General features: G+C 51.1%; 1 protein-coding gene across 1 annotated transcript in view; it reads left to right on the top strand.

Annotated features, from left to right (window-relative positions):
* H6PD (hexose-6-phosphate dehydrogenase/glucose 1-dehydrogenase) overlaps positions 1-26,563 on the top strand; it is a 39,734-nt gene that overhangs the window by 623 nt on the left and 12,548 nt on the right. The window contains exons 2-3 of the mRNA XM_052653793.1: positions 13,584-14,220; positions 15,708-15,825. Coding sequence (XP_052509753.1) covers positions 13,584-14,220; positions 15,708-15,825 — 755 coding nt within the window. The remainder of the gene's footprint in view (positions 1-13,583; positions 14,221-15,707; positions 15,826-26,563) is intronic.

The raw sequence follows: 26,563 nt of genomic DNA, 5'->3' as shown, positions 1-26,563 counted from the left end.
GAAACCGGAGGCTCCCCTCAACCCACTCCCACTTCCCTTGGGAATCTGCTTAAGCTTTGGCACTAGAGCTCAGGTTTCCATCAGCGTTTCAAATCCATCCATCCAATGAATGGTTTTCCAGAAGCAGACCTGTCTGGGTCTCTGAAAATCAGCTCACTCAAACTTGAGTGTTTAAACGGAAGTGAGAACTTCTGGAGAAGTCATAACCTGAAATTCCTTGCCCACCCACCCCCACTGTCCCCCAGGCAGGCCTGTGGCTCCTGAAAGGTAGTCAAAGCGGGAAACCTTCAAAGACTGGGTGTATTTTAAACTATGTTGTACACCAACTGAGGCTTCCCAGGTGGCTCAGTGGTGAAGAATCCGCCTGCCAATGCAGGAGACACAGGTTTGATCCCTGGGTAGGGAAGATCCCCTGAAGATGGAAATGGCAACCCACTCCAGTATTCTTGCCTAGGAAGTCCCATGGGCAGAGGAACCTAGTGGGCTACTGTCCATGGGGTCACAAAACAGTCAGACACATTAGTTAGTACGTACTCTATAGTGATGGATAGAGTGTTTGAGTTTAGGGGGCTAATCTGGCAAGTTTTAGGAGCACCTGAGAGGAAAATGCTCAGTGTTTGGCATGAACAGAGCTCACTCTAGGCAATGTTTTTTTTTTTATGTAACCCTTTCTTTGAGGTATAGCTGCTCAGCGGATAAACACTCCAGGCAGGCATTCAAGTTATTTTATTCGAAGACTAATAAAATTTACTATTGTGGGATGGTTTTAGGCCCTTTAAAGAGGAAACCGTCAAATCTGTGGGCAAAGGGAAACCAAGAGGCACCTTTGGTCATCTGTGGCCAATCCACTTCTCATTTTCTTAAAAAATATTTGACTGCATCAAGTCTTAGTTGAAGCATGCTAGATCTTTAGTCATGGCATGTGGGATCTAGTTCCCTGACCAGAGATGGAACCGTGGCCTTCTGCATTGGAAGTATGGAGTCTTAGCCACTGGGCCACCAGGAAAGTCCTTGCCGACTTCTCATTTTATTGATGGAATTTGAACAAGGCAAAATGTCATTGCTTGTTGCCAGATTTCACCATGGATTCTGCCAGTCCCTAACCCACAGGCAGAGCAGGAAGTCTGGTTTTGCTTTCTGTTGCCCTGAACTGGGAGCTGGGTGGCTCTTTGTCTAGGAGACCTCTTACCATCTTTACCTCCCAAAGTATTTTCACAGCCATGATCTGGGTTTTTTTGTTTTGTTTTTTCTTTTGGCCAGATATTAAAATGAGGTGAATGCTCCCCATCTTACAGCTGGAGAAAAGGCCCTGAGTAGTTAAGTGAAAGTCCCAGGGCTGCAGAGTTAGAGATTTACTCTACTGCTGTATTCTTTGGCCTGGATTATAAACCCCTTATGGGCTGGGGTGGAGAGTTTTTTAACCATCTCAGGTTTATGCTGCTGTTGCGTTTAGTTGCTAAGTCATGTCCAACTTATTGTGATCCCGTGGACTGTAGTCCACCAGGCTCCTCTGTCCATGGGATTTCCTAGGCAAGAATACTGGAGTGGGTTGCCATTTCCTTCTCCAGCGGATCTTCCTGACCCAGGGATTGAACCCTCGTCTCCTGCATTGGCAGGCAGATTCTTTACTGCTGAGCCACCTGGGAAGCCCTCTAAGCTTTATAGCCCTTTGGTTTTTCATCAGTATGACTGGAAGGTCATGAAGTTGTCAGTGAGCTGTTCCTTGGCAATTTTTCCTGCTGTGCGAAGTCAGTTGGTTTCCCAGCAGTTCCAAGAGACAAGCAAGAAATGCCACTTTATTCATGATGCTCTTGGTTTAATAATGACAGTGGCTAACAGTTTTTGGACGTTTACTATATGCCAAGCATTGTGCCAGGTGCTTTGTATGGATTGTCTCCTTTTGTGCTTCCTATCGACTTGTTTTCCCACTCTGTGGTTGAGGTTGGTTAGTTAGTTGTGTCCGACTCTGCAACCCCATGGGCTACAGCACGCCATGCTTCCTTGTCCATCACCAACTCCCGGAGCTTGCTCAAACTCATGTCCATCGAGTTGGTGATACCATCTAGCTGTCTCATCATCTGTCGTCCCCTTCTCCTCCTGCCTTCAATCTTTCCCAGCATCAGGGCCTTTTCCAGTGAGTCAGTTCTTCACATCAGGTGGCCAGAGTATTGGAGCTTCAGCTTCAGCATCAGTCCTTCCAATGAATATTCAAGACTGATTTCCTTTAGGATTGACTGGTTTGATCTCCTTGCAGCCCAAGGGACTCTCAAGAGTCTTCTGCAACACCACAGTTCAAAAGCATCAGTTCTATGTCGCTCAGCTTTCTTTATGGTCCAACTCTCATATGCATACATGACTACTGGAAAAACCATAGCTTTGACTAGATGGACCTTTGTTGGCAAAGTAATGTCTCTGCTTTTTAATCTGATGTCTAGGTTGGTCATAGCTTTTCTTCCAAGGAACAAGCATCTTTTAATATCATGGCTGCAGTGATTTTGGAGCCCAAGAAAACAGAGTCTGTCACTGTTTTCCACTGTTTCCTCATCTGTTTGCAATGAAGTGATGGGACCGGATGCCATGATCTTAGTTTTTTGAATGTTGAGTTTTAAGCCAGCTTCTTCACTCTTCTCTTTCACTTTCATCAAGAGGCTCTTCAGTTCCTCTTCACTTCTTGCCATAAGTTTGGTGTCTTCTGCATATCTGAGGTTACTGATATTTCTCCCAGCAATCTTGATTCTAGCTTGTGCTTCATCCAGCCTGGCATTTCACATGATGTACTCTGCGTATAAGTTAAATAAGCATTGTGACAATACACAGCCTTGATGTACCCCCTTCCCAATTTGGAACTCGCCCATTGTTCCATGTCCAGTTCTAACTGTTGCTTCTTGACCTGCATACAGATTTCTCAGGAGGCAGGTAAAGTGGTCTGGTATTCCTATCTTTTGAAGAAGTTTCCACTGTTGTGTTCCACACACTTAACGGCTTTGGTGTAGTCATTAAAGCAGAAGTAGATGTTTTTCTGGAACTCTCTTTTTTGATGAACCAGCAGATGTTGGCAATTTGATCTCTGGTTCCTGTGCCTTTTCTAAATCCAGTTTGAACATCTGGAAGTTCTTGGTTCATGTACTGTTCAAGCCTGGCTTGGAGAATTTTGAGCATTACTTTGCCAGCATGTGAGATGAGTGCAGTTGTGCGGTAGCTTGAACATTCTTTGGCATTGCCTTTCTTTGGGATTGGAATGAAAACTGACCTTTTGCAGTCCTGTGGCCACTGCTGAGTTTTCCAAGTTTGCTGGCATATTGAGTGCAGCACTTTCACAGCATCATCTTTTAGGATTTGAAATAGCTCAGCTGGAATTCCATCACCCCCACTAGCTTTGTTCGTAGTGATGCTTCCTAAGGCCCACTTGACTTTGCATTCCAGGATGTCTGGCTCTGGTTGGTGAGTGATCACACCATCATGGTTATCTGGGTCATGAAGATCTTTTTTTGTATAGTTCTTCTGTGTATTCTTGCCACCTCTTCTTAACATCTTCTGCTTCTGTTAGGTCCATACTGTTTCTGTCCTTTATGGTCCCCATCTTTGCATGAAATGTTTCCTTGGTATCTGTAATTTTCTTGAAGAGATCTCTAGTCTTTCCCATTCTGTTGTTTTCCTCTATTTTTTTGCATTGATCACTGAGGATGGCTTTCTTATCTCTCCTTGCTATTCTTTGGAACTCTGCATTCAGATAGATATAGCTTTCCTTTTCTCCTTTGCCTTTAGCTTCTCTTCTCCCATGCCTCTCACATGACTTGGGGAAGGGAGCCATGGCACCAGGACACCTCTGCAGAAGTCTCCCATGTCACAGACACGGCCACGATCTGAAATGAGACAGATACCTAGCAGCACAAATGTTCCACCTGTGGATTGCACCAGGCTTTGCCATGCTTTAGTTCCTTTGGCCTAAGTATAATCTGTAGTTGAGGTTGGAAGAGGTTAAATAACTTATATAAGGTCACACAGCTACTAAATAGCTAAGATCCCAGGAACTAGTGTCTCCCCCCTCCCCCAGTAAGGGCCTTTCAGGTTTTAACAAAGCAACTCAGCCTTAAATACAGTGTCCTCATGATGTCAGAAATAAGGTGAGTGAATCACTGTTAGAGTGGGCATCAGAGGCCAAGGCTGTTCACAGCAGTTCATTGTCAGGGCAACCTGACCTCAGGAAGCAGAGCTGCTGACCAGCTTGGGTCACTTATGGGAGCATTTAGACCACTGTAAATCCGATCTTGGAAGGGAGCGGAATCTGTGTCCACTAAAATAGTGTTGTTATTGTTTTGTTTTTTTAGTCTTTTTGGAAAATGTGTATTTATATATTTATTTGACTACACTGGGTCTTCGTTGTAGCTCGCTGGATCTTCAGTCTTCATCACAGCCTCCGAACTCTTAGTTGCAGCGTGTGGGATCTAGTTTTCCTTCCAGGGGTGGAACCTGGGCCCCCTGCATTGGTACTGTGGAGTCTTAGCCACTCCACCATGGAAGTTCCTCTAAAACAGTGTTTTAAGTTTGTCATTTGGGGTTGTAGTCACACATTTTTTTTTTCTTACCACATTACAGCAGGTTTAATAGTGGCCCCCAAAAGTGTGCCCAGTTTATAACCCTAGAACCTGCAAAGGTGATTTGATTTGGAAAAGTGATCTTTGCACATGTAATTGTGGATGTTTAGATGAGATCACCCTGGATTTAGGGTGGGCCCTTGTTTGTGTTCAGTCGTGTCTGACTCTTTGTGACTCCATAGACTGTAGCCTGCCAGGCCTCTCTGTGCATAGAATTTTCCAGGCAAGACAACTGGAGTGGGTTGCTGTTTCCTACTGCATGTCACACATTTTAGAGGTAGGTGGGAAGGTGCCGAAGCAGACTGCCTGTATTCAAGTGCTGTCGCCTGTAAGCCGCCTGGCCCTCAATGAGCTATTCTCTCTCTCTGCCCCTTAGTTTCCTCTCTTCTCACTCTAGAAACTGGTATAGTGACAGTACCCACCTCATGCTGCGCTGTGCTCAGTCACGTCCAGCTCTCGGTGACCTCGTTTGTGGGCTGTAGTCCATCAGGCTCCTCTGTCTATGGAATTTGCCAGGCAAGAGTACTGGAGTGGGTTGCTGTTTCCTTCTCCAGGGAATCTTCCCAACCTAGGAATCGACCCCTTGTCTCCTGCATTGGGAGGTGGATTCTTTACCACTGTGCCGCCAGGGAAGCCACCTACCTCATCAGCTGTGGCAAGAACTAAATGGTGTGACACGTGTGAAGCTCTTAGCCCAGTGTTTTGCATTTAGTTAAATGCTCTATAAATATCTCTTTTATTATTCATAGTATCATTTCAGATAGTGAGCTGCCGCTAATGTGTGCTGTGTCACAGTGCTTGAAGTGGCCATTAGAGAGTCATCATCCACACGGGGCCACCCATACAGAGTCGACAGTGGTCTTGGGTGAATGGGGTTTATTTGTTCATTCAGCAAATGTTTATTGCATACCTTCTGTGGGCCAGGCCCCGCTTTTTAAAAATATTAATTAACTGATTGATTTTGGCTGTACTGTGTCTTCATTGCTGGGCGAGGGCCTTCTCTTCTTGCTGAGCACGAGCTCTAGAGAGAGAGGGCCCAGGAGTTGTGGAGCACAGGCTTAGTTGCCCTGCGGGCATGTGGAATCTTCCCAGATCAGAGATTGAACCCTGTGTCACCTGCTTTGGCAGGCAGATTCCTATCCACTGTCCCACTAGGGAAGCCCCAGGCCTTGTTTTGGATACTGGAGATAGGCAGTGAGCAAAACAGAAAAACCCATGTCCTCATAGGCACTTACTTATAGGTTCTTGAGCGGAGGGGTGATAGATGATAAAGTAAATCTGCTTATCATATATAGGTATGTACTATGGGGAGACATAAAGCAGAGGATGAGATGAGGGTTGGAGGTTTACAGTTTTACACAGAGTCAGCTGAGAAAGCCTCACTGAGGTGACATTTCAGCAAAGAATTGAAATTAGGGAGGGAATGAGCCACGTGGACATCTGCAGGGAAAAGTAGGTCAGGCAGCGAGAACAGCAAGTACAAGGGCCCTGGGGCAGGAGGATGGGTGGCTGGAGCCCAGAGAGGGACAGAGTATAGGAGAAAAGATCAAAGAGGTAAGAGATGGGAGGCCAGAGTGTGTAGACCCTGCCAGCCACCGAACAGAAGGACAGGATCTGACTGATGCTGTGAACAGAGCACTCCGACTCCTGGGTTCAGGCAGAGATAGAAATGAGAGGCCAGGGAGGTGGTTCCATACAAAGGTGACAGTGGCTAGGACCAGACTGGAGAGATGGAAGGTGGTGAGAATGGTGAGTAGTTGTATTCTAGGTAAATGTTGGTGATAGAAACCATAGGACTTGCTGTCAGATCGAATGCCCCAAGATCTCTGGCCTGAGCCCCTGGAAGGGGGGAGTTGCCATTTACTGAGGATGGGCGACCTGCGTTTGGAGCATTTGGGAGATAAGTCAGTTTTTTTTTAATGTGGTACATCTTGTAGACATCCAGCTGTTGGTGTCACAGTCACAGTTGACTGTGTGAGACGGGAGTTTAGGGGGAGAGAGTCCAGACTGGAAATAGCAGCTTGGTGTACAGGCAGTTGTGTATTGGTAAATGTTTAACAACCTCTGGAAGGGATGGCGGTTGGTGGCCAGAAGCCAGCTTGATAGCATTTGCCGACATCTGCCGCATAAATAAATGTTCCCACGCCGGTCAGTTTCAAGCACACCATTACAGAATATCTTCACCTTATAGATACCAGTCAATCCTAAAGGAAACAAACCCTGAATATTCATTGGAAGGACTGATGCTGAAGCTCCAATACTTTGGCTACCTGATGCGAAGAGCTGACTCTTTGGGAAAGACCCTGATGCTGGGAAAGATTGAAGGCAAAGGGAGAAGGGGGCAGCAGAGGATGAGATGGTTAGATAGCATCACTGACTCAGTGGACATGAATTTGAGCAAACTACGAGAGAGAGTGGAGGATGGAAGAGCCTGGTGTGCTGCAGTCCATGGGGTCGCAAAGAGTTGGACACGACTTTGTGACTGAACAACAACAGATGGAATAGGTTAAATAATGTCAAGAGCAGAGATAATAGTAATATGAAGTAAATCAATGAGGGAGTATTGAGTGTTTAATATCTTTGTTTTTTAATATAGCTTATTTGATTCTAAATTCGTGTTATTTGGTTCTAATAGGGGCCGTGTTTAACAACTGACTTGACAAATTCCTGAAAATTTAGGAATTGAATCTCTCTTGCAGATATGTGATGGCTCTCACACACCATTTGAATTGTAGGGACCAAATACTGACCCCCGAGGTGATGGTAACAAGAATTATATGAGTTTAGGGGGGGAAATGGTCTCAGAGCTGATCTTGGGGTTCTGTCCCCTGTCTAGCCCCAAGGGGTTGAATGCAGGTCACAGTTGACGATGACAGGTTTGACTTGCCTCCACATGGGGGTGTCTGTGCAGAAGGCTCAGAGCACAGAGGAGAGTGTGGGAAACCTACTGGAGCTGGCCAGTGTAGAAGGGACCAGCACATCCCTTTGTACTTCGGCAAAAACTCCTCTTCACTTTGAACTTTCATTTCACTCCCACATGCTCTTGTAAAAAATGCCAAGCTCATGAGCTGTGATTTGAAGAAAATTCCTCTTCCCCCTGCCGGGCAAATAGAAGGCAGAGGTCAAAGATGTGGATGTGGCACCAGGGAAGGGACAGAGTGCCAATAGCCGCTGGCGTCCACCTCCCGGCTCCTTTCTCCCGCCCCTTGCCTGCTGGGGCCAGAGGGTCAGAGCTGCTTCCTCCCGTGGTTTCCCAGAACCAGCTCTGCCGCCCGAGTGCCTGTCCAGGGCGGGGCTGTGCTGAGACTGGTCCTGGGTGCACCCCACGTCTGCCTCCCTCGCTTGGGAACCCCGCTTCTGGCCCGTACCCTCTGGCTGGCCACGTCCATGCTCGCAGCTTTGGGGATGTCAGCAGAGCCGCACTTTAAAAGGTGAGTCTCCCAGGAGGCCCAGTAGGAACCCCTCACCCTGGAGCTGGGGGTAGCGAGTGCTGCCCTGGACTCTGGATGTGGGCTGGCCCGTCCCGACTCTTGGATGAGCCTGTCACACCCTGGAAGAAGCCTCTGCCCCACCTCACTTTGTAGCAAGGTGGGAGCTAGTGGTAAAGAACTCACCTGCGTAAAGCAGGAGACGTAAGAGATGTGGGTTTGATCCCTGGGTTGGGAAGATCCCCTGGAGGAGGGCATGACAACCCACTCCAGTATTCTTGCCTGGAGAATTCCTTGGGCAGAGGAGCCTGGCAGGGTCTGGTCCATAGGGTCAAAAAGAGTTGGACACAACTGAAGTGACTTCGCATGCACGAATGTGCATGCTGCTGGCAAGCATTTGGAATAATAATTGCAAATGAGATTGCATCCTCCACACACTGAAGTTAGAGCTTCAGGGAGCTTGGTCTTTTAACTTCTGAGTGACTCTCAGTTATCAGTTCCATGCTTCCTACTTCAGTCCTGTATTTCCTGGCCTAAACTGCCTTCAGAAAGGTGATGGCCATCTCCCATGTAATAGAGAGGTTATCTCCTTTCCTTGGAAAACAGAGTTTACTGGGAGGAAAGTGCTGTCAAGCTCCTCTAGCTGCCTCTCCACAGGTGGGGAAACTGCAGTTCCCAGCAAGGAACATGCAAGTTCAAGGTTACAAGGTGTTTAGACACTTTTGTGTACTAATCACCACGTGTTCCAGTCCACAGTTGAATACACTGTCCTCCTGTCCTGGAGTGGCTCATACATTGCACTCCTGGTTTTCTTATTTATTAATTAAACACAGATGCAGTTCATAGCAGGACTGGCCGTTGGAATGCCACTTCCGTGTTTTTTTGGCCAAGTTCAAGTATGTGATCTTAAGAGATGTATTTCATAGCCCATTGCTCTCAGAGGAGGCAAGGAAGCAGGAGAAAGTTTTTCAGAAAATCCTTCAGGAGAGGCTTGCCACTCGAGAGCGGTTTAGGCCACAGGTGGCCGTGGAGCCTTGATCCCTGTTACCTCTTCTCCAGGGGCTGGGAGCCTGGTCGTGACTTTGATGGAATTGGACTTCTCGGAGCCTGTTTATTCCTCTGTCGGGGCAACAGAAAGGACATCTGTATACCTGTGTACCCTTCTTCTCAGGGTGTAAGGGCAAGCAGGGGGGTGTTACATAGACGTCTGGGCATGTCCCGTACTGTCTGCAGTGCTGGGCTCTGGAGCTCCTGAGAGGAGGGGGCAGCACAGGTTTTCCTGGCAGCTGCAGCAGCCTGATGCCATGCTGGGCAGGGTTAGGGGCCACTGTACATTAATTAACTTGGCGTTTGTGTGTGTGTGTGTGTATGCATGCAGCGTGTATGTGCACAGTCATGCCTGACTCTTTGTAACCCCATGAACTGTAGCCCACCAGGTTCCTCTGTCCATGAGATTTCCCAGGCAAGAATACTGGAGTGGGTTGCCATTTCCTCCTCCAGGAGATGTTCCCTACCCAGGGGTCAAACTTGGGTCTCTTGCATTGGCAGTTGGATTTTTTACCACTGCGCCACCTGGGAAACCAATATATATATATGCATTTGGCTGTACTGGGTCTTCTGGAGAAGGGTATGGCACCTACTCCAGTATTCTTGCCTAGAGAATTCCATGGACAGAGGAGCTGGCGAGCTACAGTCCATGGGGTCACACAGAGCCAGACAAGACTGCAGTGACTGAGCACACACACACGCGCTGGGTCTTAGTTGTGGCGTGTGGGATCTAGTTCCCTGAGCAGGGATCGAACCCAGGCTCCCTGCTTTGAGAGCGAGGAGTCTTAGCCACTGGGTCACCAGGGAAGTCCCTAATTCTGCATTTGTATAGGGTTTTTGTCACTGGTATCATCTCAGCTAGTCTTTGCAAACCTCCATTTAGTTTGGGGGGTGTTAGCCCGTTTGATAGGTGAGGACTGACAAGGTAACTTGATTGGACCACACAGAGCTCAGACATGGCCTTAAGCCCAGGTCCTCTGACCCAAAGGCCACCTTCCTCCATTCCACTTGGGGAGCCATTTCACACCGTGCCTGGGGCCTTGGGCTCTGGAACTGGACAGTGGACTTGGCCTGCTGTCTGCTCATCTGTGAAATGGGATCCTTGCAGGACTCCTTCCCAGCGCTGTGTGGAGGGAGGGTTGAGAACATGCATTTACATCATCTGGCACACGCTGACTGCTTGGTAGATGTCAGGTATTATTAGTCTTGAGGTCATTAGTAACCAGGTTTTGCAGGGGGCTGGGTCCATCGCCAACATTCAAGGTGGCTTTGAAATGCCCATGTGTGCACCCGCCCTGGGCCCACTGGGGTCCGAGGTGAAGGCAGTAGGAGGCAGAAATGTGCATTTTGAAGGGACTTTCCTGGAGAATCTGCCTGCAGTGCCAGAGATCCGGTTTTGATTCCTGGGTCAGGGAAGATCCCCTGGAGGAGGGCATGGCAACCCACTCCAGTATTCTTGCCTGGAGAATCCCATGGACAGAGGAGCTTGGCAGGCTACAGTCCATGGGGTTGCAAAGAGTCAGACATGATGGAAGCCACTTAACACACATACACACACATGCATTTTGAACAACCCTGCAGCTGAATCAAACGTGATGCTCCCCTCTGACACTGGCCCTGACTCGGCTTCACCACTCAGCATTCCAGACCCTGCTTCTCACGGTGGGCTCTTGGCACCTTAGGCCCCATCCCCAGATCCTCTGCCCCAGAATCTGCATTTTTGAAAGAGTTCTCCAAGAGATTCATAAGCACACTCATAAGCACACTGAAGTTTGAGAAACGCTGTTAAGGTTAAAAGACATGGTAATAAGAAAACCAGACATTCAGGACTGCTCCCCTCCTGACTCATTTAGGAAAGGGTTGTTCCCTTGTTGTTTAGCAACCACAGAGTAAGCGGCCGTGTCGCAATAACTGATATTTCTGATGTGTATTTGTTTAAAGGAGGCTGGGGACGTAAGCAAGAGATAAGGGCATCTAACCTGAGCTCTGGGAGCCGGGAGAGGGCTGGGCAGAGAAGACTGCAGCCGACTTCAGAGTCAGAACAGGGTTAAATGGAGGCCCGGGGGTCGGCTCAGGTTTTCTGCCGTCTCCTGGGGTGGGGGTAGCAGTGCTGGTCCTCGGAGCTCCCTCACCTGCCACGATAGGCCCGTCCAGACCTCTGGCTGCCAGTGTCCGATCAGGAGCTCCGAGACGCGGCTGCCAGCTGGCTGCTGCTCCTTCTCCAGGCTGTTGCCTGGGCTTCAGATTTCTCGCTGCCTCTTTCCCGCACTGACCTTGCAGCTTTTCCTTCCCTCCAGACTGGGGCGGTTTGCCAGTTAAGAAGGAAGTGCTTGACAGGCCAGGGATAGGGATTGGAAAGCTGAATGGCCCTGTAGTCCGAATTTGGGCACGAGTGCCAATGATGGACAGTGGAAGAGGAGGCTGGGGGTGCCGTGCGTGTGGTCCCTTGGTCCTTCAGTTAGACCTCCCATGATGGGAAGGTCTGGTGCCTGTAGATTCTGGTGCAGACGCTGTTGCTGGGTCCTATCTTGGTTTGGCCACTAACCCAGGCCATGTTGGAGATGAATCTCAAGAGAGGTGGGGAAAGAAGGAAAAGGCAGAGTGAGGGGAAGGGGTCTGATGTCAGAGTTGGGGGCAGATCTGGTCCCTCAATACAGCAGACGGTGTTGGGGTGAGGGGAGGTCTGCAGGGCCTTTTCAGAATTCCTTCTGTCTCTTTAAACCTCATTTTCCCCATCTGTATAACTAGACCAGCACCTCATTGTTGAAGACTGTTTTAACCCTTTATTGGGAGAACACCTGCCATATAATTGTGCCAAGCCAGTTATCCTCATTCCTTCTTCAGTCCTCCCACACCCCAGGCTGGGCCCCAGGCCCCTGACCTAGGTCTGAGAGCTGTGTCACTTTCCTGCCCATTCCTTCTGTCTTTCCTTCAAAGCACTGACCTTGGCAGGGATTTGGAGAATGGGAGAGCGAGGGAGTAAGAATTGAACATATCCAGCCCTACAGCCTCAGTCTGAGCTGGGAATCAAACCCTCTGGTGCATCAGTGACAGGTCTGGGGCCTCACCTCTCCTGCATGTCAGCTGCTTCAGATGAGACTGAAAACTACCCAAGAAGTTAGACTAACCTTGGGGAGACCATAGTGTGTAATTCCTGCCCATCAGCTCTGGAGCCAAGGAGCCAGATGCCTGCCCAGCTTCCCCCACTTTCTCACCACAGGACTTTCACCTGCCTGAGCCTTAGCTTGTCTATCTCTAGAAGTGGGGGACTGTGATAGCACTCCTTCACTGGTTCTTTTTTTTTCTGTAATATTTATTTGGCTGCGGTGGGTCTCAGTTGTGGCACATGCGATCTGCGATCCTCGGTCTTCGTTGCAGCATGCAGGATTTTTAGTTGCAGCATGTGACCTCTTAGTTGCAGCATATGGGATCTAGTGCCCTGATTAGGAATCGAACCTGGGCCTCCTGCAGTGGTAGCCCAGAGTCTTAGCCACTGGACTACCAGGGAAGTCCCCCCTCCACTGGTTCTTTGCAAGGCTCTTGTCTGGATTCAGGGAAATCTTGTGCACAGAAGTAGTTAGCTCAGTGTTTGGCACATGCCAGCATTCAGTGTTTGCTGCTATTAACATACACTATAATGTATGCTAACCCATTCTAGTCCCATAATGATAGCCACCACTTATCTAGTGCTTAATAGGTGGTAGGCATTGTCCAAGACCTTCTCAGCAGTCACTCATTTTCTCCTTTTAACAGCCCTCTGGTGTAGGGACCATGAATACCGTCATTTCTGATGAGGAAACTGAGGTACAGAGAGGTTAAATAATTGTTCAAGGTCAGGGTTGAGCTGGGACTCAAACTCAGTTGGTTCCAGAATCTGAGTTTTTGATCACAGTGCAGCAGCAATGATTAGTGGTCATTTTGTGGACTTCCCTGGCAGTCTATGGCTAAGACTGTGCTCCCAGTGCAGGGGGATGGGTTCTGTCCCTGGTCAGGGAAGATCCTGCATGCCGAGTGGCCAGAAAAAAAAAATGTTAGTGGTCATTTTGTGCTTGGAGCCCAATAGATTTGGGAAGAGCAGACGGAGAAGTGAGGAGGCGACAATGTCCCCCCAGCTCCAGGTCATCATCTAAGACCATGGCCTGCTGCTCTGATGACCCCGGCCACCTGTGCTTATGGATGAGACTGGTGTTGGTCGTAGAGTGGACGGCTCCAAGCGCACGACCACACTGGGGCCTCGCTGGGGGCTGCCGCTCCTGCACAGAACGGCCCCCCTCCAGCAAGTGGAGTTATCTCTGCTTACAGGGCAGGCACCCAGCCCACTGGCTGCTTGGCACAGAAGCCAGGCTGTGAGGAGGGAGAGGGAAGCTGTGCAACTGAAACATTTTCCTGCGAAACAGGTGGCTGTTCCTTGCCAGGCAGGAAATGTTTGATAACCTAAGAATGTGTTACCCCCCAACATCGCAGCCACCGGGCCATGTCTGATCCTTCCTTGTTGCTTCTCTGTCTTTCCTAGGCACCCAGGTGTCTGGAAGATGCTCATGGCGGCCGTGTGCGTGGCCCTGCTCAGCGGCTTGCAGGCCCAGGATCTCCCCGGACAGGTCTCCATCATCCTGCTGGGAGCCACCGGGGACCTGGCCAGAAAGTACCTGTGGCAGGGCCTGTTCCATCTGTACTTGGAGGAGGTGGGGAAGGGCCACCATTTTCGCTTCCACGGGACTGCTCTGACGAGCACCGAGCAGGGCCAGGAGGCCATTGCCCAGGTCCTGGAGTCCCTGTCCTGCCCCGGGGACATGGCCTCGGGTAACTGTGCTGAACTAAAGTCTCAGTTCCAGCAGCTGAGTGAGTACCGCCAGTTGAAGACGCCCGAGGACTACCTGGCCCTGAGCAAGGACATCGAGGTCCAGGTCGAGCACGAAGGCCTCCGGGAGACCGGCCGAATTTTCTACCTCTCGGTGCCGCCCTTTGCCTACGTGGACATCGCCCGCAACATCAACAGCAGCTGCCGACCAGGCCCCGGCGCCTGGCTGCGCGTCGTGCTGGAGAAACCCTTTGGCCATGACCTCCACTCTGCCCAACAGCTGGCCGCAGAACTGGGGAGCTTTTTCCGGGAAGAGGAGATGTACCGGGTGGACCATTACCTAGGCAAGCAGGTGAGCCGCAGCCCGGAGCCTGCAGGGTCGGGGGAGCTGGGGTAGGTAAGACCCCGACCTCAGGGCGGCACCACTGGCTGTGGAGCTGGCCCCAAAGCCATCGTGAGATCTGGGCTCCCTTGGTGGTCTTGATTCTGGGCAGGAGGTGAGTGGCAATGGCAGGACTGCTTGGCCCTTGTCCGTGCGTCCTGTTCTTTTGTGTATCGTGGCTTCTGTTTCCCAGCCTGGCCCCGTGTTCTGTCCCGAGGGGGCCCCGAGACTCTCGGGTCTGGGCCCGGCTTTTGGGTGGGCATGCTCTGAGAATTAGAATTAACCACGTTACTCCACACCCATCTGCCTTTTCTCAACACCTTTTCGTTTCCAGGTTCTGTTTTGAGCCAGAAGCCTGGTAACGAGATCGTAAAACAGGATAGGGACTCTGAGTCCTTGCTTCTCATCCAGGCCCTGTGGCGAAGCAAGGGGCTGGCCTCCTGGGTGAGGCTGGTCAGCTCGCCAGTTCAATCTGAACAGACCCTCAGGGCCCCTCAGGACACCTCTTCCTGGAAACCAGAGCAGAAAACACACAAGCACGTGTGTTCTCTGGCCCTGACCAGGCCACGGGCCCAGGGCCACATGGGGGGCACCACGGAGTCATCTGGGGTGGAGGCATCGCCCTGTGTCCAGCTCTCTTTGGAGCTGCAGTGTTCCAAAGATAAGCCCTTAGACCAGTGCCTGTCCTTTTCACTTGTTTAGGGGAAAATTAGGAAAAAAATACTGGATGGTATTCAATTTGAGACTTTTCTTGCTCCATTTTTAGTGTTAAAACACCTTTCTTTTATTAAAAATGGATGGTAACAGAAGATCAGTTCAGTTCAGTCTCTCAGTTGTGTCTCACTCTTTTAGACCCCGTGGAAGCACACCAGGCTCTTTTTGACCCCAGGGAAGCACACCAGGCTTCCCTGTCCTTCACTATCTGCTGGAGTTTGTTCAAACTCATGTCTGTTGAGTTGGTGATGCCATCCAACCATCTCATCCTCTGTCATCCCCTTCTCCTCTTGCCTTCTATCTTTCCCAGCATCAGGGTCTTTTCCAGTGAGTCAGTTCTTCCCATCAGGTGGCCAAAGTATTGGAGTTTCAGCTTCAGCATCAGTCCTTCCAATGAATATTCAGGACTGATTTCCTTTAAGATCGACTACTTGGATCTCCTTGCAGTCCAAGGGACTCTCAAGAGTCTTCTCCAGCACCACAGTTCAGAAGCATCAATAGAAGGTGGAGAATCTTAAATGTTTTCTCTCTTGGCAAAGAAAAAAAAAATGCTGCTAACCCTGTGGAGGTCACTGAGAGGTTCTCGAGTCCTTACTGGGCTGTGAAGGCCTGGCATCCGGGGACTGTTGCTCCCGAGAGTGTCTCCTCTGAGTGGGATAGAGGTTGCAGGCCCTTTCGTGGGGTCAGGATTCCCTGTTGGTCCCAGGAGAAACCCACAGCTCCGCAGTCTTCCTCCCTGGCAGGTAGTGGCCCAGATCCTGCCTTTCCGAGACCAGAACCGTGCGGCCCTGGATGGCCTCTGGAACCGGCACCATGTGGAGCGGGTGGAGATCGTCATGAAGGAGACATTGGACGCGGAAGGTACGTGAGCGGTCCCCGCCCTGCATCAGTGGTTTGGCATCGGCCCACAGGGCTGGAGGGTCTGCCTGGCCCCCGCGCCGGGGCCAGTGCTGTGTGCGTGCCTGCATCCAACTCTTTCGAGACCCCATGGGCTGTAGCCGGCCAGGCTCCTCTGTTCTTCAGATTTTCCAGGCAAGAATACTGGAGTGGGTTGCCATTTTCCCCTCCAGTGCTTGCTTAGAAGATTTTGCTGGTGTGCAGTCTCCTTTCAGAGCCTGTGTGTGCCCAGTTCTGGGCCATGCTATACCCCAGGGTGCCCGCAGGCAAGCCCCGGATGGTGACAGCTGCCCTAAGGGAGCATGTAGTTGGGTTATGTGGACTTGGCCCAGGCACTGAAAACACTGGCTGGCAGTAAACCCTGGGAGGTAAGCTGGCTTCCTTGCTGAGTGTGGTGGAGACCATCAGGCTTCTGCTTACAGCAGCGGCCCCCTCTGCTTTCATCTCCTCTCTTCTCTTTACCTCCGGTCCTTCCCGTTCATTCGTTCTCAGCTCAGTGGTTGCAGTGTCGGGGAGGCCCTGCTGACTGTCCCGACAAGGTCCACTCCTGCTGCATACTCCAAGCGAACACACCTCCCTTTCCTGTCCCTCCATGGCCTCGTCTCATCCCTCGTCTCATCCTCATCTTTCTGTCTGTCCCACTGGACTGGAGGCTTCAGGCCACCTCCTGGCTGGCACCTGGCACACACCTGGGACGTGCTGACCAAACACTGCAGGAATCAGCAGTATTGACCTGGTAGTCGGGATACCTGCATGTCAGGCCCGTCTCTTCCCCCGAGTGGCCTCACTGCGTCCTGTCCCTCATCTGTGTGGCTTGTGTTGACCACAGCAGCTGCGGCCCCTTGAGCCCTGGCTTTCTGTGACTCCCATCACATCTCGTGAGCATTGGCTGTATGTGTTCAGAGCTTTGGTTCTTTTACCCCAATGATAAAAGCTAATTCTTACCGTGTCCTGAGGCCCTAGTAGCCAAATGAGAAGGGCGCTATTATTAGCCTCCACCTACGGATGAGGTTTGTTGATGAGCCCAAGGTCACGGCCCGATATGGTGTAGCCAGGTCCCTGTCCAAGCAGTCTGGCTCTGGCCCCGGGCTCTGCACCATTGCAGCCAGCTCATCCCCTAACTGCGTGCTGCAACCCTAGGCCACCATCCCACCCATCGGTGTGGGCCTGGGGAGAAAGGTGGGCCCCAGATCCCTTGGGCCTGGATGGGGCCCAGGAGGTCTGTGTCTCTTTTCTGCTCTGTTCCTCCCCTCGGTGTTCTCCCCTTTCCCCTTTGAAGTGTGTTTAGTGCTACAAGCTCTGGGTGGGTGTGGGGGGGTTTCAGGGATGGGGACCCAGCTGCCTGCTGTCCCCTGATGTCTCATGGGTTCACCTGGGGATATATATCGGGACAGACTCCAGAATGAATATTGCAGGTGGTGCTGTCAGGGCCAGGTGGGAGGAACAGTGGGCTAGGGTACCAGACAGGAGCCAGCCTCCAAGGGCCCTGCCGTCCTAAAGAGGAGCTGGGCTTCTCTGTCTGGAACCTGTGTGAGAAAAGGGTGCCCTCCCCACTGCAGCGGCCCTTCATGGCTCTCCTCAAGCCTTCTGGATTTCCTCTCCTGTCCTCAGCAGGGGCTCAGGCTGTGGGTTTCCGCCTGAGACCTGTGTGTGCCTCCTGCCCTAGCAGGAGTGAGGGCTGGGCCATGCCCTGGCTTCATCCTCAGAGAGATGACCTACAGATGACCTGCAGATCTGGTGCCAAGCACCTGGCTGGGGGCGGGTGGGGGCCAGCCCCTCTCTGCCTGGATGTGACACTGGGTCTCCTCTCCTCCCCCATTTCTGGCAGCTCCTTCCCCAGTCCTACCCTGTGATGTCTGGAGTCACCAGTTGGTGGTGTTGCTTCGTATTTCCTCCACCCTGCCACATCATTCTTCTTGGTGGTGGTTGTTAAGTACTGTCCGACTCTTTGACCCCGTGGACTGCAGGACACCAGGCTTCTCTGTCCTTCACTATCGGCCGGAGTTAGTTCAAACTCATGTCCATTGAGTTGGTGATGCCATCCAACCATCTCATCCTCTGTCATCCCCTTCTCCTCCTGCCTTTAATCTTTCCCAGCATCAGGGTCTTTTCCTATGAGTCATCTCTTTGCATCAGGTGGCCAAAGTGTTTTAACCATCCTTCTTGATATTTGATGTCATTTGTAGAATCTATATGAAGCCAGGAGCTGGGCAAAGACCCTTCCTTGCAAAGGTACCTTTGAATGTCAGAGAAAGGAAAGCAGAAAGGAAGACAGAAAGGTAGACCGAGGCCTGAGCAGATCTGTTAGCCGTGGCAAACCCATGGCAGGGAGAATCTTGGGTTTGACTGCTAGTATGACGGCTGAGGTTTAGAGCTAGGGCGGCCTGTGGCTCTGCCTTCAGGGCTGCTGTGTGGGACCAAAGCACCGGCCCGGTTGCCTTCAGGGTGTGGGTTCCAAGAGTGGGTCTTATTTTTGCCAGCTGCAGAGTATATGCTGCTTCACTGGGCCCAGAGCAGGGCAGGCCTCGGGGACCCACCAGATGTGCGGGGCTCACAGCCAGGGCGGGGCTGGTTCAGACCGCTCTCCTTGTCAGAGGTGGCACTTGCACAGCAGCTGTCCTGGGTGCTACATCTCCCTGGCCGGGTGTGTACACAGGCCTGATGGTGTAGGGTGGGATGACTTCCCGCCTTTGTGCTCATCCCTTCAGCCAGGAGCTGTGGACCTGGGTTCTCAGGAACAGCCAGAACTGGGGGTTCTCTTCCCTTTGCCTCTATCTGTTTCTCCTCCTCCTTCCCTCTCCTTCTGTCTTTCTCTCTCCTGGGCCTAGGGGACCCAGAAGGACAAGCGGTGTCTGCATCCCCAGGGAGGGGCCTTGTGCGTCCCCAGCACTGATCCTCTCTCTCCCCTCCCAATCTGCTTCAGGGCCCTGCTGGACTCAAGCTCAGGCTGGAGAGAGAGGACAGGAGCTGGGGACCCTGCAGTCACCCCCCATGGCCAGTAACCCTGTGCCCAGCAGACCATGGCCATGGCTGTGCCTCCCCCTGGGGTTGGGGGTGGGAAGCCGCAGGGGGAAAGACTGCCCGCGCTGCCGGAGGTCACAGCGTCTTGCTGTCCTGTGAGCTCAGCCGGCGAGGTGCTGCAGTGAGGCTGAGTGCGGCCAGCAAGCATCCAGGCAGGAGTCCGAGCCCCGGGGTCTGACCGTTAAGCAGAAGGCCAGAGTGTGGGGGCCTTCTCCCCTCCCCTGCCCCCCTCACTCTCTCCTGTGCCAGGAAGCCCTGGAGGGACCCTGCTCCTGACTGTGCTGGAAGGGAGGGGGCTACGGGCCAGGCCTTGTCCCAGAGGGACCCTGCTCCTAGACTGTGGCCTAAGTGCTGGAAGGGAGGGGGCTACTGGCCAGGCCTGATCCCAGACAGACCCTGAGTGGGGGCTTCTGAGCAGCACGGGGGTTTGGATGCCTCCTCCACCCCCCGCCCCACCCCAACCCATCCCCTGGCTCCCTCTTTCCATGCCTCCCTCCCTGCTGTGAGAGGTTTTTTCTCCTCTCCTGCTGCAGCCTCTGGCCCAGAGGAGGTCTCTGCAGTCGAGGCTGCTGCAGAGACAGGAGCGGGGAATAAAGGAGGTGGGGGGAGGGGAGCGGTCCTCCTGCAGCCCCAGCTCCCTCTCACCCTTGTCTGGGCCACCCCTCTTGGAAGTCCCATCCTGAGAGTCACAGAAGCCCTGGCCAACCACTCCCTTGGGGGGGTCTCCCAAGGCAGCCCTCTGGGCCATCCAGGGAGTGACCTTGTCTGGGCCACTAGCCCGTGTGTGGAGGTGACCCCCACCCGCCCTCATCACGGCCATGGGGATGGGCTCTGCTGGAAGGGGGGCTGTCCTCATGGACTGAGGTTCAGCGGTCAGGCCGGGCTGCTGTCCCCCCACCTAGAAGTGCAGGGAGGGGGTCCCAGGTCTGTGGCACCCCAGAACCCAGGCTCTTAACCGCTATGCCCTCAGCTTCAGTCTGTCCAAGCCCTCAGCAGTTGGCCTTCCTGTCGGGAGGTGCACCAGGTGTCTCGCTCCCACCCCGGTTCCCCTCTGGCTGGAAGGCTCTCCTTTTTTTTGGCAAGAGGAAAGAGGGAGCTTTCCTAAGGACTGTGTGGCTGTCCCTGCTTTGGGGACTCCCTGTTCTGACATTGGTCACCCTGAGGGTTGGAGTTGACCGTACCATATGTCTCGCTGAGGCAGCCAGCATCTCCAGGTACACGGCAGCTGTCCTGTCTCCTGGCCTGGTGTCTGGGGGGACGGTGAAAGGGGGTGCTGGTAGCTTGTTCAGCAGGGCCGGCGCCCCACCCGGTGTCCACAAGGTGAGCCCAGAGCCGCTGCTGGGCCTCCAGCCCGTGGGCCCGCTCTGTCCTCGGCCCTCTCCCCGTTTTTATTCTTAGCAGTCCCAGAACCTATTGGTAGAGATGGCAGCCAGCTTTTCGTTTTGTTTTTGCTTTGCTGGGAAAGTCCAAATCTCCCACTGAGGGGAGGCAACCGGGAGGGGGTTCTGGCCTAAGATCTGAAGGCTGCATGTTGGGCAACCTCTGCATAGTGATGGCCACCTCTGTTGCCTCTCGCTTGGGACTGTTTTAAGGATTAGGTCAGATAATGCGCATGGAAACGCTCTACAAATGGAGACTGCTGTTCTCCTTCCAAGTGGGCTGGGAGGGGAAGCAGCAGCGTGTCCGTCTCTCTGGGCACCGGGTGACTTGTAGGTGACTTATGTTGGGTTATATAAAGACGGTAAGTGATCTCCAATTCTCTCTTATGTCCGTTCTTCACCTAATATTTTCTCTCTCACACACTTACACATGTACCTAAATTTCCATGTATTGACAGCCTGCATAATGTATCCCTTTCAGTCTCTGTGTGTTTCTGTTCAGTCCTGTTTATATCACAGAATATGAATTGTTCTGTTATTAGGCATCTCAGTTGTTTCCACTCTTTGCTGTTTTAAATAGTACTTTGCGAGCTTTTAAGAAAATTAAGGTATTCACATACCGTAAAAGTTACCCTTTTTTAAAGTGTGCTATTCAGTAGTTTGTAGTATATTCACACCGTCACGCAACCATTATCTAATTATAGAACACTTATGAGCGTTCTGTGAAGTGTTTTTTCTTTAAGTGTGCTTCTGAAGTGGAATGACGAGACCAGATGGGTCAACATGACCTTATGGCTGTTTTTACATCTTACTGGACTGTTTATCAGAAAATCCGCAACAGCTGCATCCGTCACTGGTGACATTCCTACAGCTCTGTCCACATCGGGCCCCTGTCTTGCCTGTTCTGCTCTTCTGGTGGGTTTGCAGCTGCTCTTCTCAGGGTACCTCGCATGGGGTGCTGCCCGGGAGGCTGTGAAGGCGAACATGACCCAGGAGTAGAGTGATGGGTCTCCCATCCCTGCAGTCTTGTGACTCGGATGAGTTCAGTGTTTGAACAATTTAGGAGCCAAGTTGGTCTTTTCTCCCTGTTGTCCAGTCTGGTTGTGCTTTGTTCCACAGGTCCCTACCCTCTGGGATCTAATGCCTGATGATCTGAGGTGGAGCTAATGTAATAATAATAGAAATAAAATGCACAGTAAATGTAATATACATTTAATCATTCTGAAACCATCTTCCCCTACCCCAGGTCCATGGAAAAATTGTCCTCCATGAAGCTGGTTGGTGGCGCTAGTGGTAAAGGACCCACCTGCCAATGCAGGAGATTTAAGGGAGGGGGTTTGATCCCTGGGTTGGGGAGATCCCTTGGAGGGGGGGCACGGCAACCCACTCCAGTATTCTTGCCTGGAAAATCCCAAGGACAGAGGAGCCTGGTGGGCTATAGTCCAGAGGGTCACAAAGAGTCAGACACAGCTGAAGTGACTTGGCACGCACATGCATGCTTTATTCTATCCTTGTTCACGTATTTTTAAGAATCAATTTTTTGGTGGCGGTGGGTCTTTATTGCCGTGCTCAGGCTTTCTCTAGTGGTGAGCAGGGGCTGCTCTTGGTTGCGGTGCGTGGACTTCTTGTTGTGGTGGCTTCTCTTGTTGCAGAGCACAGGCTCTAGGGCACGGAAGCTTAGTAGTGGTGGCTCTCAGGCTTAGTTGTTCCTTGGCATGTGGGATCTTAGTTCCCCGACCCGGGATTGGACCCATGTCCCCTGCATTGGCAGGTGGATTCTTATCCACTATACCACCAGGGAAGTCCCCCTTGTTCACATACCGATGGTATTTTACCCTTCAATTTTCAACCTAGGAAAGATACGAGGAGTCATATGTGTCACTTTCAGGAAAAGTCAGTCCACAATAACTGGTGGTAACCAAAAAAAATCACCTTGTTGGATGCTGTCAGGAGGACCAGCCCCCACCTGGTCTTTACCGCCCTGCCTTTCCCCAATGAGGTGCCAGCCATGGGCCTGATCACTCCATTTTAACTGGAAAGACAGCTCCGCAGGAAAGGATCTAAGTCCCCAAATATATGGGCTGTGCTGAACACAGGCTCACTTCCCCTCCCACCCCCAAGCTTGAAATTAAGGAATGAAGGAAGCTCTCTTTTACACAGCAGATAGTAAACCTATGAATGCCTCCTCTCCAGGAGTGAGAGCGGATAAAAATAGGAAAAGGGCCACTTAGGGATTTGCTGAGCTAATGACTAGTAAGCAGATAACAGGACTCTTTAAGACTCTGCTGTGTTCTCTCCATCAAAAATTCATCTGCTCTCAAAGCTTTAACTGTCCTCTTTACGGTCCTAAATCTACTCCAATTCATTGATTCCAAGATACACATTTTTACTTATTCAGGCCTCTCTGAAGTTGGGTCTACCATGGATGGGGTGATAGAATTGAATTGGCTGCCTGTTTCCATCTTGTTTCAGTCGCTTAGTTGTGTCCGACTCTTTGTGACCCCATGGATTGTAACCTGCCAGGTTCCTCTCTGTCCATGGGATTTCCCAGGGAAGAATACTGGAGTGGGTTGCCATTTCCTTCTCCAGGGGATCACTTGACTCAGGGATAGAACCCTTGTCTCCTGCATTGGCAGGCGGATTCTTTACCACTGAGCCACCTGGGAAGCTAAAACGTGAACTCCCTCAAGCCAGATCTTAGTTTCTGTCTCATTTTTGATTTGATGGAATTTAGTCTGTCTCCAGCATTCATTGCCTTTCCAAGCCCTGGTCTTATATATATAATCTCTAGTTGCCTCTGAGATACTAATATTTTCACTGTGTATATCATCATGTCAGACCCAGCAGATTTGGAACTTAAACCATCACTGCATTGTTCTCATGAAATACTGTCTGCCTTTTCTAATTTTTTTTGGCCGTGGTGGGTCTTCGTTGCTAGTTGCAGTGAGCAGGGGCTTTTCCTCATTGCAGTGTGTAGGCTTCTCACTGCAGTGGCTTCCCTTTGCAGAGCACAGGCTCTAAGAGCGAGCAGGCTTCAGGAGTTTCAGGGTGTGGGCTCTGTAGTTGAGACTCGAGGGCTGCAGAGGGCAGGCTCAGTAGTTGTGGCACACGGACTTAGTTGCTCCACAGCATGTGGGATCTTCCTGGACCAGGGATCAAACCTGTGTCACCTGGTGAATTCCTAACCACTGGGCCACCAGGAAAGCCCTCTAACTTCTTCATTTTCAAATAGTGGCTGTTCTCTGGGTTGTCAGTTGTCTCTGACAGACCTTCTCTTGCAGCCCCTGTGATAATAAAAATGCTAGCCAGTGTGTATCAGTGCTTTCTGCATGCCAGGTATTGCTCCATGCCCCATGTACATGTTAGCTCATTGATGTTCACAGCAGCCCCACAGAGCAGGCACTGTGGCCAGTCCTCTTTTATATGTGATGTGGAATCACTTGCCCGAGGTCACAGGGCTAAAAGAAGGCACAGCAGGTCCTTGAACCCACGCAGCCTGGTTGCAGAGACTGCAGACCATAATCCTGCACGGCCTTTCATGGATCCAGCCAGTCATCATGCAGTTTTCCCTCATCCACTCAGTGTCCTAATGCTTCACTGTTTGCTGTAGCCCTTGTTACTTCCTTCAGTTGCAGCCAAAGCTGTTCATTGATTTCATTCCCACCTGTCCCCTCTCTGTTCATTTTGCAAATCGTAGATGGCTTAATCTTCTCACAGCACCTCTCTCAGGGTTCCACCTCCCTACTCTAATAAAAAAAGAGTTTTATTGAGAGATAATTCACATATCAATTTGTTGTTGTCTAGCCTCTGAGTTGTGTTGTGTCTGACTCCTTGCAACTCCATGGACAGTAGTTACCAGGCTCCTCTGTCCATGGGATTCTCCAGGCAGGAATACTGGAGCGGGTAGCCTTTTCCATCTCAGGGGATCTTCCCAACTCAGGGATCAAACCCAGGTCTCTTGCGCTGGCGGGTGGATTCTCTACTGCTGAGCCCCCATCATATAATGCACTTACTTAAGTATAGAGTTCAACGGGCTTTGGTATATTCACAGAGCTGTGCATCCATCACTACAATCAGTTGCAGAACATTTTCATCAAAAGAAGCTCTGTATTCCCCCCTACTCTGATTAGCTGCCACCCTCTGATTATGCCCCTCATCCTTCCAGCCCTGGAAACCATAAACTTACTCCCCATCTCTGTGGATTTGTCTATTCCAGACATTTCATGTAAATAGGATGTACAGTATGTGACTCTCTGGGTCTGGCTTCTCTCACTGAGCATAATGTTCTCAAGGTCCATCCACACTGTAAAGGCTGTGTCAGTGCTTCATTTCTTTTTTTTATTAATTATTTTTAATGGGAGGATAATAGCTTTACAATATTGTGTTCATTTCTGCCACAGATCAACATGAATCAGTCACAAGTATACATATGTCCCCTCCCCCTGCCACCCCATGCCACCCCTCTAGGTCATCACAGAGCACCAGGTTGAACTCCTTCTGTTATACAGCAAATTCCCACTGGCTGTCTTTTTTACACAGGGTGATGTCTATGTTTCAGTGCTACCCGCTTCATTTCTTTTTATTGCCAGATAACATTCTGCTGTGTGGATGGATTCACCACATTTTATTTATCCTCTTATCAGTTAGTGGACATTTGAGCTCTTTCTCCTTTTTGGCTGTCACGAATAAGGCCGCTGTGAACATTCGTGTACAAGTTTTTGTGTGGACATATGTTTTCTTTTCTCTCGGGTGTCCACCTAGGATTGGAGCTGCTGGATCGTGTAGTAACTCTGCTTAACTGGTGAGGTCGAGGACGTTTAATAGCTCCTCAAGCCCCTCAATCTCCTTTCCAAAGCCCTTTCCATCTGTTCTCGATCTCTGCTCTTCCGAATCACAGACTGGCCGCTTCTGCCAGACTAGCCAGGGTCACCCCCATCCATCATCTGACCTGTGTGTCGGGGCCTCTGCCCTCTGGCTTACGCTTCTCACTCCAACCAGGACATGGCTCAGGGGCAGAGTCGACCCCCCACATACAGTTCTTTGAGACACACAGCAATTTAAAAAATCTGAATTATTTGTACACTTGAGACTGTACTTAATGATCCAGTTTTTCATGTCCTCTGTATAAATGACAAGGTTCGGTCACTGTGGGCCCACATACCTGTGAGGCACTCCCCGCCTGACTGCAGCCAAGGGACACGGCCCTCCTTGTCCTCCTCACACCTTTCCTGGCCCATCAGGTGCTGAGCCGCTAACCTCTTGCGTCGACCCCCCGCACCCAACCAAAAAGCCCAGCTTGGTTTCCTGCTTCAGCCACCAGCCTCCACTTCTGAAAGCCACCAAGAGCCCGTGCTGCTCAGCCCCATGCCAGGCGGCCTGTTCTGCCGTGCGGCTGTTTGGGTGGGAAGTTACAGGGAGCCAGGGAGGTGGTGAGAATGGCAAGCTCTGGGACCTGCTTTGTTGCTGTTTAGTTGCTAAGTTGTTTCCGACTCTTTGCAACTCCGTGGACGTAGCCCACCAGGCTCCTCTGTCCATGGAATTTCCCAGGCAAGAATATTGGAGTGGGTTGCCATTTCCTTCTACAGGGGCTCTTCCTGATCCAGGGATAGAACCTGTGTCTCCTGCATCTCCTGCACTGCAGATGGATTCTTCATCGCTGAGCCACCAGGGAAGCCCCTGGGGCCAGCTGCCTAGGTTCAAATTTCATTTTTACCCCTTTACCAGCTGTGCGACCTTGGGCAAGTTGCTTGACTTCTCTGAACCTCAATTTCCTTACATTGTATTTATTTTTATATATTGAAATATGTATTTGTTTATTTGGCTGTGCCAGGTCTTCATTGTGGCAGGATCTTTAGTTGCAGCATGTGAACTCTTAGTTGTGGCATTCGGGATCTAGTTCCCCAACCAGGGATCAAACCCGTGCCCCATGCGTTGGAGTGTAGAGTCTTAGCCACTGGACCACCAGGGAAGTTCCTTTTTACATTTTAAAATGAGGGTAATAACAGGACCTCTGTACATGTTGTTACTGTGAGGGGTAAATGGACTGATACACATCCGCCATTATTGCTATTATCTATTGTCTTTTTCTTGATGTCTTCTCAGTGATATTGTGAGGACTTTGGAGACCAGACCCCATGGGGCTGGGAGCTGAGCCTTGGTTTCCCAGCTGTGGGTACCTGGGGTAGTTTGGCTGCAACAGCCGGGCTGGTTGTCCTGTGTGTCCCAGGTTCTGCCTCCTTGACCAGAGCTGCAAACTCACGCTCCACTCCCGAGGACCAGACACCTTCCCAGGAGCCGACTGT

The sequence above is a fragment of the Budorcas taxicolor genome, chromosome 16 (genome assembly GCF_023091745.1).
Source record: "Budorcas taxicolor isolate Tak-1 chromosome 16, Takin1.1, whole genome shotgun sequence".
Lineage (NCBI taxonomy): Eukaryota > Metazoa > Chordata > Mammalia > Artiodactyla > Bovidae > Budorcas > Budorcas taxicolor.
Note: the sequence above shows the minus strand (reverse complement) of the source record. Positions and strands in the feature narration are given on the sequence as shown.